The sequence below is a fragment of the Lampetra fluviatilis genome, chromosome 52 (genome assembly GCF_964198595.1).
Source record: "Lampetra fluviatilis chromosome 52, kcLamFluv1.1, whole genome shotgun sequence".
NCBI lineage: Eukaryota > Metazoa > Chordata > Hyperoartia > Petromyzontiformes > Petromyzontidae > Lampetra > Lampetra fluviatilis.
In genome coordinates this window covers 5315758-5332606 of record NC_136326.1, presented here as the reverse complement: position 1 = coordinate 5332606, position 16849 = coordinate 5315758, and the positions used below count along the sequence as shown (strand labels likewise).

Sequence of the window (16849 nt, the reverse complement as noted above, 5' to 3'; positions counted from 1 at the left end):
CCGTTGCGACTGCACGGGGCGCGTTCCTGTGATTATTAGAGCCGTGCAGCCGTGTGGGAGACGTTGTGCGGGAAGGGGGTTGAGTGGACGAGGTTTGGTGGACGAGGTTGGAGGCGGTGATTGACGGGGCGAGTAGGAGAGAGGATGAGCGCCGCCACGGCGCCACGGATCGCGCTGAGCAGCGAGGAGTTCACGGACAACGGAGTCGTCAGCCTCACCTCCATCGAGCAGGCGAGCAGAGATGGGAGAGTGAGTGGTGGTGGTGGAGAGACGGGAGAGTGGTGGTGGCGGTGGTGGAGGTGGTGGTGGAGAGACGGGAGAGTGGTGGTGGAGAGTTGGGAGAGAGTTGGGAGAGTGGTGGTGGTGGAGACGAGGAGAGGAGAGATGGGAGGGTGGTGGTGGAGAGACGGGAGAGTGGTGGTGGTGGAGAGACGGGGAGGGGAGAGATGGGGGAGTGGTGGTGGAGAGATGGGGGAGTGGTGGTGGAGAGACGGGAGAGGAGAGACGGGAGAGTGGTGGTGGAGAGACGGGGAGAGGAGAGATGGGGGAGTGGAGGTGGTGGTGGAGAGACGGGAGAGGAGAGATGGGAGAGTGGTGGTGGTGGTGGAGAGACGGGGAGAGGAGAGATGGGAGAGTGGTGGTGGTGGAGAGTGGGAGAGGAGAGATGGGAGAGTGGTGGTGGTGGAGAGACGGGGAGGGGAGAGACGGGGAGGGGAGAGACGGGAGAGTGGTGGTGGTGGTGGAGAGACGGGAGAGTGGTGGTGGAGAGACGGCGAGGGGAGAGATGGAGTGGTGGTGGAGAGACGGGAGAGGAGAGATGGGAGAGTGGTGGTGGTGGAGAGACGGCGAGGGGAGAGATGGGGGAGTGGTGGTGGTGGAGAGACGGCGAGGGGATTGATGGGAGAGTGGTGGTGGTGGAGAGATGGGAGAGTGGTGATGGTGGTGGTGGAGAGACGGGAGAGTAGTGGTGGTGGTGGAGAGACGGGGGGAGGAGAGATGGGAGAGTGGTGGTGGTGGAGAGACTGGAGAGTGGTGATGGTGGTGGTGGAGAGATGGGAGAGTGGTGGTGGTGGAGAGACGGGAGAGGAGAGATGGGAGAGTGGTGGTGGTGGTGCAGAGATGGGAGAGGAGAGATGGGAGAGTGGTGGTGGTGCAGAGACGGGGAGAGGAGAAATGGGAGAGTGGTGGTTTTGGTGGAGAGGCGGGATAGGAGAGATGGGAGAGTGGTGGTGCAGAGACGGAGAGAGAAGAGATGTCGGGGGAGAGGAGGAGAAGTCTCGACAGGAGAGAAGATAGATGTGTAAACTAGAGAGAGAGACGGGAAGAGATAAGAGCCTCGGGTTGGTCGGGAGATGTGAGAGGAGAGAGATTGGGAAAGAATACGAGGGCGGTATGAAGAACGGTGGGGAGCGAGGCGCAGAGAGATCCTGGTGCGGGGGGTAACGGAGGGAATGCAGTGGCCAAGCGTGCTTGGCCATGGGTCCTTGGTGCGAGGAATGAAATGTGAAGGTTGTATGGCTCCTGTGCAATGTACCACTCGCTTTCGTATCCCAGCTCCTCCGGCCTGTGGTATATCCGGTGCAACTTGGACCACGGACTCAATAGCCGGTTACATGGGAGTGTGGATAGGAGGGCAGGCGAGAGAGTATTGTCAGGCTGATTTGTATGGTTGGTTTCTTTTTGCAATTCACAGAAGCGCATTGAAGACATCATCAAGCAAGCGTGCTCATTGTTCGAGCCGCCCGCTTCTGAGTAAGGAGGAACGCACCCGTCTCCAGATTCCCACACTGCACGTAAAGCATCACAGTACACAGACGTGCAGTCAGCGTTCGTTGCCGACTGTCAATGCGCATCATCATCGGCAGCCACGGTCAATACGCTACTGGATGAAGGTCCAATCCAAGCCCGCCGTCATCTTTCACAATCGTGCGATAAAACAATCCACCCAGCACCTTCACGCGAGCTGATTCCATCGTGCCACCGTCTCCTCGGCAGACGTAGCCTCGGCGGCATTCCGTCCCTTGGCTGCCATTCCGTCATTTCCTTGGCCATTTAGTTGCGTACGCCAACATAAATACGTAAACACTCTGCTCGTGTGGTTATCGTCGTTTGTCAAGGGCATTCTCACCATTTTTGCAGAGTTTTAAGTTTGGCGTTGGGATGTGTGGCCAGTTCCTTTTTAATCAGTGACAGCAGGATGAAACCAGATTGACTTGAGATTAAAACAAAAATGTGCGCTGGGGCAATGCTCAACTCCTATTCACATTGCACCTCCGATTAGCAGGGTTGGCTACGCACGGTGCAAAATAAGTTAAACGTACAGCCCTGAGGCAGTGGCGCGATTTCTACATTCCTATGATGAGGGTCAGAGCTATCCACTGTTGACTTCTCTATAAAGTGGGTGGTATCATTCGTTTAAATCAACCTGGGCGGAATGATGGGCTGAGTCGAGCCCCAAACAAGATTTGAACTCGCAACCTTACGATTGTGAGTCGCTCGCCCTACCACCGAGCCCGCTGAGCCCGAAGTGATAATACTAAGAGTTCCGTACAGATGGGTGTTTCGTACTGCTTCATGGCCACCTCGCAGCAAAAATATTACTTCTAAGTGGTGCACCAACATGTCTTATCGCTGCTTTGGATAACAGCTGTGCAGTGTGTGCAGTTTTCGGTGCTACAACTCGTGCTTTCTTGTCTGCTCTCCCAGACCCAATTTATTTCGAGACAGACATTATCAGTATCTGAAGAAAGGGCTGCATCATTTATCGGACGCATACGAGGTAATAGTGCCCCACTGTTTGGTATGTTTGTGCGTTGTGCGAAAGAGATGGTGATTTTATGCAGTCTGCTACACAGTAATGACTCTTGAGAGACAGGCTGTCAGGCACCCAGCTAAAATGTCTGTGCACCACACATTCAGTCAGTGCTGACTGTTTGTGTGTGATGAATGGTGAGCAGCATCTGATGAGTGTGTGGTGCATGGTGGATAGCGAGTGTCTGAAGAGTGTCTGATGAGTGTGTGGTGAGTAGCGAGTGTCTCTGGTGAGGTCGGTGTAAGGCGAGCAGTTAGTGGCGTGAGTGAATGTCTAGTAAATAGTATCATTTGAGCAAAGCTAGACCAAGGCATTGCGGTGACAAGCAAAATTGTGTCTTGAGTTAGTAAGCCGCATTTGATGCCAATAAATGAATGTTACATGGGACCTCGTGGCAAGGCAATGAGTGGCAGATATTACGATTGCACTTGTTATTTAAAATGTGCATTTCATGCTCAACCGAATATGTGGAGACGATCAGTCACTGCACACACCAGCTGATGCAATAACAGAGCCAGACCAGGGCATCTTTAGGATGCTGAGGGTTCCATGTTATTACCAGAGGCTTATAGAGCCAAACTGAGGCACGTTTAAGGTTCTTAAGATGGGATGCGAGGACACCAACGACCACTATTCCTGGTTCAGCCAATCCCGGGTTCTTGGTCGGTCACGTAAGGGTCATCCATTAAATTTCGATTTAAAGCTTTCGTGACTGCAGGGATTCATCTTCTTGGTTCTTTCGGTAAAGTCACGTATAAGGGAAATAATAAAATAATAAAAATAAAACATAAAATAATTCTCACGACGTTTCGGCCACAACGCAAGCAGCCGTCTTCAAATATACGCTCCAAGTGTGGTGGTGTTTCATTCAGACGCTGTCTTCCCGACAGACCTGTTCTTCACCTGAGGACGGCTGCTTGCGTTGTGGCCAAAACGTCGTGAGAATTATTTTATTATGTTTTATTTTTATTATTTTATTATTTCCGAAAGAACCAAGAAGAGGGGTCATCCATTAGTTTTGCCGTGTATGGCGTCAGCGGCAGAGCTCCGGGTTCTTCGGTGGAAACGCGACCTGGCTGTGTCTGTGCCCCCAGTGCCTGGATGCCAGCCGGCCATGGATCTGCTACTGGATCCTGCACGGCCTGGAGCTGCTGGATGAGCCCGTGCCCGACAGCCTCGCTTCGGAGTACGTGACCCAAAACGCGGCTCTTCTTTAGTGGCTGCACTCGGTGGCCGTGTGTCGGAGGCTTTGCAACACAGGCTTGGTAGTTTCCTAAACCCCTTTCCCATTCCGATGACGTACACGTACGTCATCAGTTTTTTTTCCGATTCCGTTTCTGATTACGTACGTTTACGTTCTCGGAACGGGATCGTTTCCGAACGGAATTTGAAGTAAAAAGCCACGTGGGAGGGTGTGTGGCACAGTTTGGCACCAGCTGTCTTAGAGCGCGGTCGTGTCGCTACGGTTCTGTTTGGTGAGTACAGTACAATGTCTTTGAAAACAGCAGTGCTACGCCTTTCTAAATAAAATTAACGCTCACCGCTTGCGCGTTCCGAGATTCAGCGGTGAACGGGACCCACCCTGCTATTTGCAGACGTCTCAGAACGGGAAAGCGGTTAATAAAAAAAGGACTTTAGAAAGATTTTCACCTTCTTGGTTGTTTCGGTAAAGTCACGTACAAGGGAAATAATAAAATAATAAAAAATAAAACATAATAAAATATTTACTATGTTTTATTTTTATTGTTTTATTTACAGTACAGCGGTGTGATAACAATGCACGTGACAATCTTTCGATTTAAAGCTTTCGTGACTGCAGGGATTCATCTTCTTGGTTCTTTCGGTAAAGTCACGTAGAAGGGAAATAATAAAAATAAAACATAATAAAATATTTTATTATAAAATATAATTTTTTATTATATAACAAAAAATATTACAAAACATAATAAAATATTTTATTATAAAATATTTTCTTATGTTTTAATTGTATTATTTCCCTTCTACGTGACTTTACCAAAAGAACCAAGAAGATGAATTCCTGCAGTCACGAAAGCTTTAAATCGAAAAATCTTCACGTGCATTGTTGTCACACCGCTGCGCTGTGATTGCTGTCAATTTAAGACATGTTGTGGCAGCCATATGATTGGATCTCCTGAAAGTCACTTAAAAGTATTTCAAGCATTATAAACTTAACGAAGATTCTAATTCACGTCAGACAGCCTTTGGACACAGCCAATTTATGTACGTAATGCATGCACAAGATAAGAGCCACTTATGTTTTATTCACATGGCTTAGCAGGCAATATCCGCTGATTTAAAAAGTTCCTCTGCATGTGGCTCTGGAGCCGCGTGCAGCTCCTTAAGGACTGCAGTGCGGCTCTTGAAATTCGAAAAAGATGGCTCTTGTTGTTATTTGGGTTGCCCACCCCTGACCATGGAAGTCCAGTTCACCATGGAAGTCCAGTTTACCATTGGCAGGGGTTGGACCATCTGCGGCTCATTAAGGACTGTTTCGTGACGTTATTTATTAGGGATCCACCGTTTCGTATTGACGTGCTTTGCGGCTCTTGAAATATTGAGTTTTTTTACCGAATGATAAAAAAAAATTGCACTTGTTATTTTGGTTGCTGACCCCTGCTCTATAGGCACATTGGGATGGTGATTTTCGCTATCAAATGCAGTTTTCCACAAGCACTGCAACCCACTCGAACATGATCATTATCCGTAGTTGGTCACTGCCCCAGGTGCACGTACTCTGATGTGTTTAAAAACGCAAAAAATAAAGTGGGTATGGACAAAGTATAAAGGGGCCATTGCAGTGACCGGAGTGGCTGAGCGACGTAAAATTAGATATGCAGTTGTAGCAAGGTTGTAAATATTCCCCTGTAGTACCCGATTTAGCGCGGCTAAGATGTTGGCAGTGACGGTAAATTATCATTTGCGGGCTGCATCGAAGCTGGAGGTCTTGTGTAACCACGGTCCATGACTTCCACATTCCGGCTATATGCCTAATTATATATATGCCCCATCATTGAATTCGTAGGAGTACAACAAATGCACCGCTGCTACTGATCTATGAATAATTGTATCAATACATCATCATTTCAAGCGTGACATTTCCAAACACTGTATTGGCTCAGCGGTGACGAGTGCTGCCCGAAGCTCGCTTGAGCAGGGAGACGGCCACATTCGACCTGCGATGCTGAGCCGGTGAATCAACTTGCGTTGGTGAGCCGGTGAATCAACTTGCGATGCTGAGCCGCGTGCCGCGTGCTGCCTGCCGCGTGCAGTGTGTGTGCGTTCCTCAAGCTCTGCCAGTGTGCGGACGGCGGGTTCGGGGGTGGCCCGGGACAGCAGGCGCACCTGGCGCCCACGTACGCGGCCGTCAACGCGCTCTGCATCCTGGGCACGGAGGAGTCGTACGCAGTCATAGACCGGTAGGTAACCCCACGCTTTCACTCTGCGCCACACCGTTATCCCACTCCGCACCGCACTGGTAACCCCACGCTTTCACTCTGCGCCGCACCGTTATCCCACTCCACACCGCACTGGTAACCCCACGCTTTCACTCTGCGCCACACCGTTATCCCACTCCGCACCGCACTGGTAACCCCACGCTTTCACTCCGAGCCACACCGTTATCCCACTCTGCACTGGTAGCCCGGACTTTCACTTCGCACCGCACTAGCATTCCATGCTTTCTTTCTGCACTGACCTTGTAGCCTATTCTTTCACTCTGCATCACAACGTGAGCCCTCAATGTCACTCGACACTGTCGCACTGTGGTACGCACTGTGTTGCACCGTGGTATGACACTGTGCTGTGCTGCACTGTGGCATCGCACAGGGAGAAGCTGCAGAGTTTCCTGTACCGCATAAAGCAGCCCAACGGAGATTTCTGCATGCACGAAGGAGGAGAGACGGACGTCAGGTAACGCGGCCACCTGGGGTTTAAAACCGGGTTCTTGAGTGAAGTGAGTTGATGGTCTTGGGGGCTGCATCGGTTTGACTGCCAAGTGTTGAATGTTACTCTGAGTGGTGGGGTGGGTAGGAAAGTGCTGCCCCCTGGCCATGTGGATCAGAGGCATAGCTGTCAACCCCTTATCAGTGCCCTACCTTATTACAGACCAATTCAAACCTACTTGGTCACACCGTGCCCTTATAAATATCAACGTTCATCCTACAAAGTCCCATCACAAAGGAGAAACACAAACAAGGAGACCATTTTTTGTTGCCCGTATTGAAACAGCTGTACGCCGTATGGACCTGAAAACTACATTTCCCTGGACAAGAATATGGGTAAACCGTATGGATTGAGAGGTATGCAGAGGTCACTTGAAGAGATTTTCAGTGGTAGTTCCGTGGTTTCACCTTCCGTTGGCCATTCTCTAATATGAAACGTTGCACTGCTGTGCGAGGTATCTGAATGGATTCTTTGTTTCATGTAGGGCTGAGTGCATTAATAAATGGACCAGTTGCAAGCACGTGTGTTACCTTTGTACTCACTTTGGATGACACGTTGAGAAGGGTCACCGGAGTGTGAATGCGCTATGGAATACGCGAGAGTACATGGCGGATATCCGAATGGATGCTTTGTCTCGTGACAATATAGGGATGGCACAATTGGGAAAAAATGTAGTTAAAAGATACATAGAAAAATATTAAACCACCGTTGACTTCCCATAAAGTGTTCGGGTGGCACGTGGCTTCGAGGGTGATTTTGTTGAGTTTTTTTTTGCTTTATCCACTAGGAGCGCGTACTGTGCAGCCTCTGTGGCTTCCCTCACCTACATCATGGAACCCAAGCTCTTTGAAGGAACAGCCGATTGGGTGGTCAGGTATTGCACCTTAATAATTTCCCAATACTCATCTAACACACCGATGCGCTGTCATCCTCCGTATCTACACGTGTGCCCGTTTGTGTCTCGCGGTTAATATTGGGGAGCGGCGGTGCAGTGCTAGGAACCCTGGAGACCCGAGTTTGATTCCTACTCACGGCATACCTCTGCACGCGCATGTGTGCGGTTGTGTTTGCCCTCTATCGCTTGTACCGCAGTTGTCAGAACTGGGAGGGTGGCATTGGTGGCGTGCCAGGCATGGAGGCGCACGGTGGATACACGTTCTGCGGTCTCGCCGCCCTCGTGATTCTGCGCAAGGAGCGAATGTTGGATCTGCAGAGACTCCTGGTGTGTACAGTCACCCTTCCTCATTGTTCCTCGCTGAATGAAACTGCAATGATCAGCTTTGTAATGTAACGTAACGGTTGTTGATAATCATGCACTTGCGCAGCCCTTTTCACAGCTTAGCGCTGAGCCGGCTTCATTGAGATCCTGGGTTCATATTCAGGTGGGCCGTCCACTGTGATTACACTGGGTTCTCAAGTGTAGCGAGTAGATGGCCTCAGCCTGGTCACCAGTTACTGCACAAAAAAACACCACATTGAAATTGGTTCTGCACTAAAGTTGACTAAATTATAGGTCTGAAAACTAAACAAAAATAGCCTTTTTTTAGTCACATGACGAACAATACTTTCAGTGGAAGGGAAAGTGGAAAAGTGCTGTGCCCGACTGCATACGCCAGTGTTAACTTGAATGGAGCTCAGAAATAGCTCTGTCACGTCCGCTTCCACGAGCCATTCTCTAACGTGAAGGGTTGCACCGCTGTACGAGAAATCTGAACGGGCACGTCATCTCACGACATGATGCCGACGGCAAATTTTAGACTATATTAGATAAGGAGACATTGTTTAAGAGAAGCATGGAGATGCTTTGACTCTGGACCAGGGGCTCCAAAGGCGCGCATGGCTCTTTGCAGACTGCTCCATTATGTAATGTACAGTGGTACCTCGGGATACGTCGTTAATTCGTTCCAGAAGGTAGGAGGACTTATACCGAAAATGACGTAGACACCAAACGAATTTTTCCCATGAGAAATAAAGGGAAAGGAAATAATCCGTTCCAGAGTATAAGAAGTTATATTTTATATGGCATATTATATATTAATGGGGTTGTATAAAATAATTTAGACACTACTTATTACTAAAATGCATACATAAAATAAAATAAATTAAAATAAAATTTAACGTCACTTTACCTTGCTGAGAGGAGCTGATAGCCTCTGAGGATGGTGGTGAGGAAGGGTGGAGGAGGAGATGTTATTTTTTGGAAGGAGAGTCCCCTTCCATTAAAACTTCAGGAAGCTGGAATTCTAGGGTTTTTTCTCTTTCTCTTTTCTGTCTTTTTTCTTGACTTGGACCTGGTTGAGGCTCACCAGGTTTGAGTTTTACTAAAAACCTGTCCATTGAAATTTGTTTTTGCCTTCTTCTAAGAATGTTCCTGAAGTGTGACAGTCTGGTCATTCCACATAATACTGTTATGGCTTGTTAGAGCCGTAACAGTATTTTGTGGAATGAGCCGTAACAGTATTGTGTACGCGGGTACTGTACGCGGTGACTCATCCCGACCCATACAAGTTCTAGCAAGCGCGTCGTATCCCAAGCAAGACGTCGTATCCCAATACATTTTTTCTTGTCAAAACACGACGTATACCAAAGTCGACGTATTCCAAAACAGTCGTATACCGAGGTATGATTGTATATATGTATGTATTCACATGCATTGCGGCTCTTGAAATATTGCGTTTCGTACTGAATTCGAAAAAAAAAAATGTCTCTCCTTGTTAATTTCGTTGTCGACCCCTACCCTGGACAATCGGGCCAGCGTGAGGCTGACGATGATTCGTGCTCCTCCTGCTCTCTGCGTATGGTGGCAGCGGTGGGTCGTGAACAGGCAGATGAGGTTCGAAGGCGGCTTCCAGGGCCGTACGAACAAGCTGGTGGACGGCTGCTACTCGTTCTGGCAGGCGGGGCTGCTGCCCCTGCTACATCGATCCCTAATGAATGAGGGTAAGGCTCGCCCCCCCCCCTCGTTCCCCCCTTACCCCCCCCAATACAATCCCTGCCATTCCTTGCCTTGCCACTCATCTCACACACTGCTGCACTTTAAATGTCATGGGGGAGCTGCCCTGCAGTGTAATGGTCAGCGCTCTGGACGAGCAATCAAGAAGGAGAGGGAGGGGGCAGGGGGAGGTCACCACTTTGATTTCCATCTCTCGGCGCAGCGGTTGAAACGCACTACGGTGTAGTCGATCGACAGGTCGTGTGTGGTGGGGCAAAGTGTGTGTGGGTACGCTAACCTCTTCCAAGAAGTCTGCTCGGCGTGGAAGAGTAGGCCAAAATATCCTCGCGAGCTCCATTCACCAAGAGGGCCTTTCGTCAGCAGTGTCGTGAGCAAGCATTTGCGGGGCCGCCCCTTTGCTGTTACAAAAATAGTCGTGACGCCGTATGGCTCCAGACAGATGTGGGGGATTAAAGGTTTTCTCGAATGGCCCTGTTGCATGAAGAGGCAAATATTTGTGAGATTAAAGAGAGACGAGCAAGAGACCGATAAAATAGCTGTGGGCAAGAGATGACGGCGAGACAAACAAGAGCGAGATGAGAGGGCTCAGAGATGAGAGGCGCGGATCGGCGATACGTCCTCGTGACGTCACGATGCCATGCGGCTTCACGAAGTCGCATACGATGTCACATGGCCCATCGGCGCGCACTTATTTCTATCACGTGACCCAATCGAAAATACAGACGAAGAGCCCTGCGCAAGTGCACATTCAGAGAAGTCATTGCCGCAAACCATCACGGCCAATGCATTTACCATGATCATCCGTGGCGTCTTGGGAGTGCCGATGCCGGCAACGTTGCCCCTCACATTGCCCCATCAGTTTTATCTTTGACTTGATCTCTCAAAAACCCTCCAAGCACCGGGCCTCGATTGCTGTAAAGACAGTGGATTGGGCTCATTGACCCACCCATCTCTGAAAAGGAGCTTCAGAGCTCATTGGATTCTTCCAGGCTAAATAAAGATTCTGATTCTGAATGTGTGCGCGTGTGTGCGTGCGCACATGTTTGTGCTGTTCAGGGAGTAAGCTCTGAGCTTGGTCCCCTGAGCTGCGGGGAGCGGTAGTGTAGTGGTTAGCACTTCGTACTACGCACCCGGTGATTCCCATTCACGGCCAACACCAGTGGCGATTATCTGAACCGGTCCTGGGCCTCCCCTGTATGTATGTACGATGAACATCTTTTGTACCTCACGTAACCAACCGTGCCAATCTCGTGCGATGTGTAACATCACTACTAGGGAGACAAAGGCGGCTGGGAATGGCGCTCACCGCTCGCCCCCCTCGTGTGCTGTGCCCCGCCTTCATAGGTGCTTCTCGCTAACATGCACTTGCTCCAAAAGTCGAAGGCTACACGGGGGATCTTTGTCTTGTCTTTGTTTTACGCTGTTCAGGGGACCAAGCGCTGAGCGAGCAGCGCTGGATGTTCCACCAGGAGGCGCTGCAGGAGTATCTGCTCATGTGCTGCCAGCATGTTGCCGGAGGGCTGTTGGACAAACCCGGAAAGTAGGGCCCTTCCTCCTCGAGTCATCTTCTCACTTTAGTCCTCTGCACAATGGCTCAAATTTCCACCATTCTGTCCAATTTTGAGCTTTCTTCTTCATTTCTCTGGACGGCAGCCCCTTCCTACCTCGCCTGGCATACAGGAGGTCATGGGTTCGATCCCGACCCTAACGCCTGTATATTTGGCGTTTGCATGTCTCTCTCCCCGTGGTCGCGTGGATTTTACTCTGGGTCCTCCGGTTTTTCCCCTCCACATTTAAAATTAACATGTGTTTAGAGTATTTGCTTGCTAAAATTTTCACGTGATGCTAAGCCACTTCGTTTGGGCTATCATTTGTGGCCAGGTCGCTTCTGAAAAAGAGCTATATAGCTCAGTGGGTCTTACCTGGTAAAATAAATGAATGAAAGTTAAAATAAATCTTTTCGTAAGTCCCCTCCTCCTTGAGTCACCTTCTTCTTTACTCCTCTGCCCAATGGCTCAAACTTCCACCATCCTGTCTACTGGACGTCTGCGAAAAAGAGCTTTACAGCTCATGGGATTCCTCCAGTATAAATAAAGATTTTGACTCCAATTGCCTTGGAACCTTCTCTAGAACCTCGACATTTCTCTTTCTTTCCATCCAACTGATTTTCTCCATTCGATGCCAAAACCCACACCTCAAAACGTCGATGTACCAGGGTGACCAAAAACACAAGGCTTGCTTCTCAGGGCACTTACTGGGCCAGGATTGCGGTTTCTGTTTGAAAGGACGAAAGAACAGGCAGTTCCTCTGTGCCTTTATCTGTCTGAATGACAACGGCATATGCTTTATATACTTTTCCTTTTTCTGGCAGAGTTTTTTGTAAAATGTGTTTTTTTTGTTGGAATTCGTACTTGTGTGCCACTGCCAACACAGCATCGCCAAAATAGCTTTCATTTATCGCCAAATAACAAACGTCTTAAAGCGCAGCTTTCATCCCAGGGAACCCCCTGATGGCAGCTGTCCCTGCTGTGGTGCCATTTTACTAGTGCCCACAGCCTCTTGCACGCAAGCAGCAAGGGCTTGCGGATATCGGCGTGCGGGAGTTTGTGTTGATTGCTTTGCAACTGCCGTTGCAGGGCGAGGGACTTCTACCACACGTGCTACTGCCTGAGCGGTCTCTCTGTGGCTCAGCACTTCTGTAAAGACGGCTTGTCCAAGGATACCATCGTTGGGAAGGAGAGCAATGCCCTGGTGGGTGACGTCTGTTTGCGTGTACACAGTGGCTTTGGGCGCTGATAATACGAACCCAGAGAGCAGAGTTTGATTCCCGGCCATGGATCAAAATCAGTGGCGAGTCACCTTCTGAACTGGTCCCTGGTGCGGTGTGCAAACAGCACTGGGGAAACAGATAACCGGGCCTGGTGCTGGGCTACATGGCCCCCTCATATGCTATACTTCACCACGGTGGTTAGTGCGGGTTGGTAAGGCAGAGGGGAGTAGGGGTTGGGATTGGTTAAGCTATCATTCGCCACTTGTGTTAGCCATAGCAGGAAATCGAACTCGGGTCACCGGTTTCATATCGCATTGCCGCTAAATCCCGGCACCACCACTCCCACCCTTGATTGTCCTTCACCGCAAAGTTGGTGCAAAATGTGGCTCCCAGCCTATTGACCGGTACGTCTAGGACCAGTCATGTAACTGCCTGTGCTCCGCAGACTGCACAGGATGCCAGTGCAATGGCGCATAGCTTCAAGGTCGGTCTCTTGACCTATAAATAACAATACTTTCCTTTTATATTGTGTAATTCGTGCTAATAGCATTCCATAATGCTGTAAAGCCCTCCACGGTCAGGGACCCTGCTATCTGAAGGATATTCTCCTCCTTACTGCCCTTCCATCTGCCAACAAGGGATTGCTAAACATCCTGAGGGTGCAATTACAAACACGGCTCCCACCCTGTGGATTCCCTACGTCATCGAATAAGGGACTGTCTGACCGTCAAAAGTTTCAAAAAACTAATTAAACCATTACCCGCTTAACCTGGCATTTACAGATGAAGAATAACATAGCATCGCCAAAGTTACGGTTTAAATTAACGTGGTTATTATTTTCATTGCATGTTTTTTAAAATATTTATTGGAACGATAATGTATGTACCCAGGCGCCTTGTCTTAAGAAAGGCACCTTTAAAGAAATGAAGTTTAGATGGATTTCTTGACGTGGGCAATAACGCCCTGCTGCTGCTGCTGCTAACCGTCACCGCTGCGACTCGCCTCTTCCCCTTCGGCAGCAACCGACCCACCCAATCTACAACATCGACCCCGACAAGGTGGCCAGAGCTCTCGTCCACTTCTCCAAGTTGGGGATTCCGATTCGCGTGTGCCCTGCTGACGAACCGGACAAGTTGAACCCCTGACGCAGACACTGACCCCCCCCCCCCATCCCACACCGCCCCTTTGCCAAAGTCCAAGCAACACTCCCAACCCCCACTCTGGCTATACGGCCCTCGGGACACTAGGATGCAACATGGGCTGTCAGGACCGCGTCGTGCAGCGTGGCGAGTGAAAAGTGGCGAAAGAGCGAAATATTGCTTCCGCAATGGGTGCCGCTACTCTCGGGCAACGTTCGGGGAAAATCCTCGCTGGCAATTGTCACAGGCGACAACGTTTGCTGTGGAAGAGCAATGGGTAACCTGTTGCAAGCAAGATAGATAAGAGAGATGGAGAGACTCGGAGACGAGGTAGAGATTAATGGTCGCTTACAGGCGGTGTGTCATGATGCCATGTGACGCCACAACGTCCACTGACGTGAAGTCATGTGACTTGCCAGCACACTTTATGTTGCTTTAAAAAATATGAATTCATTGCATTTGCTATGATCATCTGTGGCAACTTGGTACCAAAGTGGCACAGTGTTGGGGTTCTGTCGAGCCAATGAAAACTGTTGAAAAGTGTGGCTGATGAACAGCGATTGGTCTATAGGGCACACACCCTCGAGCAGTCATTTGACCTCTGTAACCTCACGGGAAGTTGTTATTGTAGGTGCCTGCTAGGTGGAGCAACGATCGGATGTGTTCATGTTTGGGTAACGCTTTTTTCTCCCCGATGGAAAGTGGTGCAGCAACTGTTGCAAGTGACAATTAGAAGCAATGATTCTTGCCCAAAAATTTGCCCTAGTGTGTTATGGCCTTCGGCGATGCTTCTATCACAAATGTTGAATTGAAAAACAATGTTCTCAGTGTACTTGCCTTATTAAAAATTGGAAAAGAGCATCGTACTGTGACAGAATTTGAGTTTCTCAACGGTTGCGATTTACGCGGGAAGCGGCGTTGTCGTGGTTCGCATACCGCAGTCACGACATTGGCGACCCAGGTTCGATTCCTGAGCATGGTGTGCAAGCAACCAGCCACGGCTGGAATTTACTCCTGACCTGGGTGTCTATATCTGCACCAAGAAATGAGCACCCAGTGTGGTCATTTAATGACATCCAAAATCAAGAAGGGAAAGGTGACCGAGCATACCTGTGCTGACATTAATAGGCGCTCTCGTGAACAAAGCTTTTCCTGGCGTTGACTTTATGCAACAACATTGTGGCATCCTAGTGTTCGGAGGGTCTCCGAAATTTCCTTGCGTCGTTTTACAAAATAAACGCGCAAACTGAGCTTTGAATTTCTGAAGCGCAAGTCCTTCTGCTTGATCATGCAATCTTTTACAGTGGTTGAAATGTTGAAACAATTGCACCCGAGCCGTGCTGTTGACGTTAAAAGTACTTGTTCAAATATTGTGGAGAGATGAGACCCCCCCCCCCCCTGTCCATTATTTAATCAAACAAAGTGTCTCATCGCATAACCCCAGACAGGCTGCAAGAGTCTCAACGCCCACCTGCAAGCGACGGGGCAGGACAGCGGCTCCAATCGGCATCTCTTCAGTCGACTTACTATATCCAGCATGGCCCCACGTGACAATATAAAAAAAAAAACCCATTGTGAAACTTACGAGATACCGACACATTCTGTCAATAACACTGCCCCTAAAAGGAAATGTTATAATAGATGACATTGGCCACCCTTCTTCTCTGCCACTGCCCGAAAGCAGGCTTGAGGGTTAATTGGAAATAGCAACGCTGACGTAGGGGTTTAGATGGCCAGCCAGGAATCTCATTGGGTGCGGAATGAACTTCTATCATCCCGTCGGGAAGCGAATTATAAGGGGCGACCGTTCGCGATGCGTTCTGTTGAAGTTCGCCACGGGTACAGTGCAGGTCGTCTTGTAAATCATCGCCCACCCGTGCATCAGATGTCCACTAGAGTGGGAAGTGACACGTTGAAGTTTGTGTTTGTGTTGATCCACAATGTGAAAACGAGGCTCGACTCCCTGTAGGCAGCTCTGAAAATGGACCTCTCTTTGTGCCTTAACATCGTTTAAAATAGCTGGGATGTAATGGATGAGGAAACCTGATGTAAGTGAATAATGTCAATCGCACCGTTGCACTCCATTGCCCTTTTTAATGATGGCCATATTGTGAAAGTCGACCTGATGAGATTTCTATTGTTTCTCAAATTTGGCCTCCATGGCCCATGCTGCCATCAACCCTTGAGTAGAACTGTCATCGTCATCATCTTCATCATACATAAAGGGCCAGGTTCACGTGTTAATGAATTGGCCGTCAGAACTTCACGTAGTCTTGGCGATTTGTCCCATTGTTGGCAATGGAGATGAGTTTTTACCAAATATGTTGGGAGGGAAAAAATACAATTGGCAAGACATGATTCAGGATCGACGTATTTGCTCTAACAAATGTTAAAACTTGCAGCATTCATGTGTCGTCATCGCCTTGGCTGGAATACTGTTTCGGTTGACGTTTGCGTTCAGAAGAGTCCACAGGTTAAATTTTTCAGCAATTCGACAATAAAACTGAAATGTATCGGCTTGTTCTGCGTTACCTGCCTGTGTTGGAAGCTTTTGTATGTTGTGCTCGGGTTATCACGGTAGATGTACACTTTATTCCAAAGTAGTTTCCACTCCAGATTAACTATTACACATAAATACAGGACTTATATTATTACATTTCCATCGGGAAACGCTTTCATCTGTTTGCCAGTCTATTAATGCTTTGTTCTATATCTCTCAATTTCATTGGTAGGGTTGAGTGGATTGTATATTTTCAAAGGTGTTCGAATTCTAGATACTGCTGTTCCAGGACCAGTCATTACCAGTGTCTCGTGCAGTGGTTCTCAACTCTGTCGACATGGTGCCCCCCCCCCCCCCCTATCAGGCAAGGCCATTGGGCCCCTCATGCCCCCTCCCAGGTTACTCAAGCCACAACATGTTCCCAGGTGCATTCAATATTTCTCCTGCACGGTGACCATGCCAAAGCCTGTATCCCCTGTCCCCCCTTGGAAGGGCACCCACCTATGGTTTGACAACTACTGGCTATAATGCTGTCCTGTCAACTTCCTGCGAACAAGAATTTTCCGTGGAATTATTTAGTTGTTTTAAGGGAAATTGGTGGCAGAAAGATGAGGACTACTTAAGAGTATTGGCACAAGACGGAGGAAAGTGGAAACAAATGACGAAATGTGCAGTGGCCACCAAAATGCTATTTGGCCATGGATCCTGACGA

At 49.0% G+C, this 16849-nt stretch overlaps 1 protein-coding gene across 1 annotated transcript; it reads left to right on the top strand.

Moving 5' to 3' along the window:
• Positions 1-16168, top strand: FNTB (farnesyltransferase, CAAX box, subunit beta). Its single transcript, XM_078878960.1, has 12 exons — positions 1-231; positions 1694-1752; positions 2707-2779; positions 3907-3998; positions 6103-6249; positions 6659-6742; positions 7563-7649; positions 7868-7997; positions 9583-9715; positions 11157-11268; positions 12365-12479; positions 13518-16168. Exons 1-12 carry the CDS (start codon positions 145-147, stop codon positions 13641-13643), a joined length of 1245 nt encoding a protein of 414 aa, XP_078735086.1. The 5' UTR covers positions 1-144; the 3' UTR covers positions 13644-16168.
• The last annotated feature ends 681 nt before the right edge of the window (positions 16169-16849 follow it).

Coding starts and splice junctions, on each gene's coding strand:
- FNTB (XM_078878960.1), top strand. CDS start 145: ATGAGCGCCGCCACGGCGCCACGGATCGCGCTGAGCAGCGAGGAGTTC. Junction 1,753..2,706: donor TTCGAGCCGCCCGCTTCTGA/GTAAGGAGGAAC, acceptor CTGCTCTCCCAG/ACCCAATTTATTTCGAGACA. Junction 3,999..6,102: donor CCCGACAGCCTCGCTTCGGA/GTACGTGACCCA, acceptor TGCCGCGTGCAG/TGTGTGTGCGTTCCTCAAGC.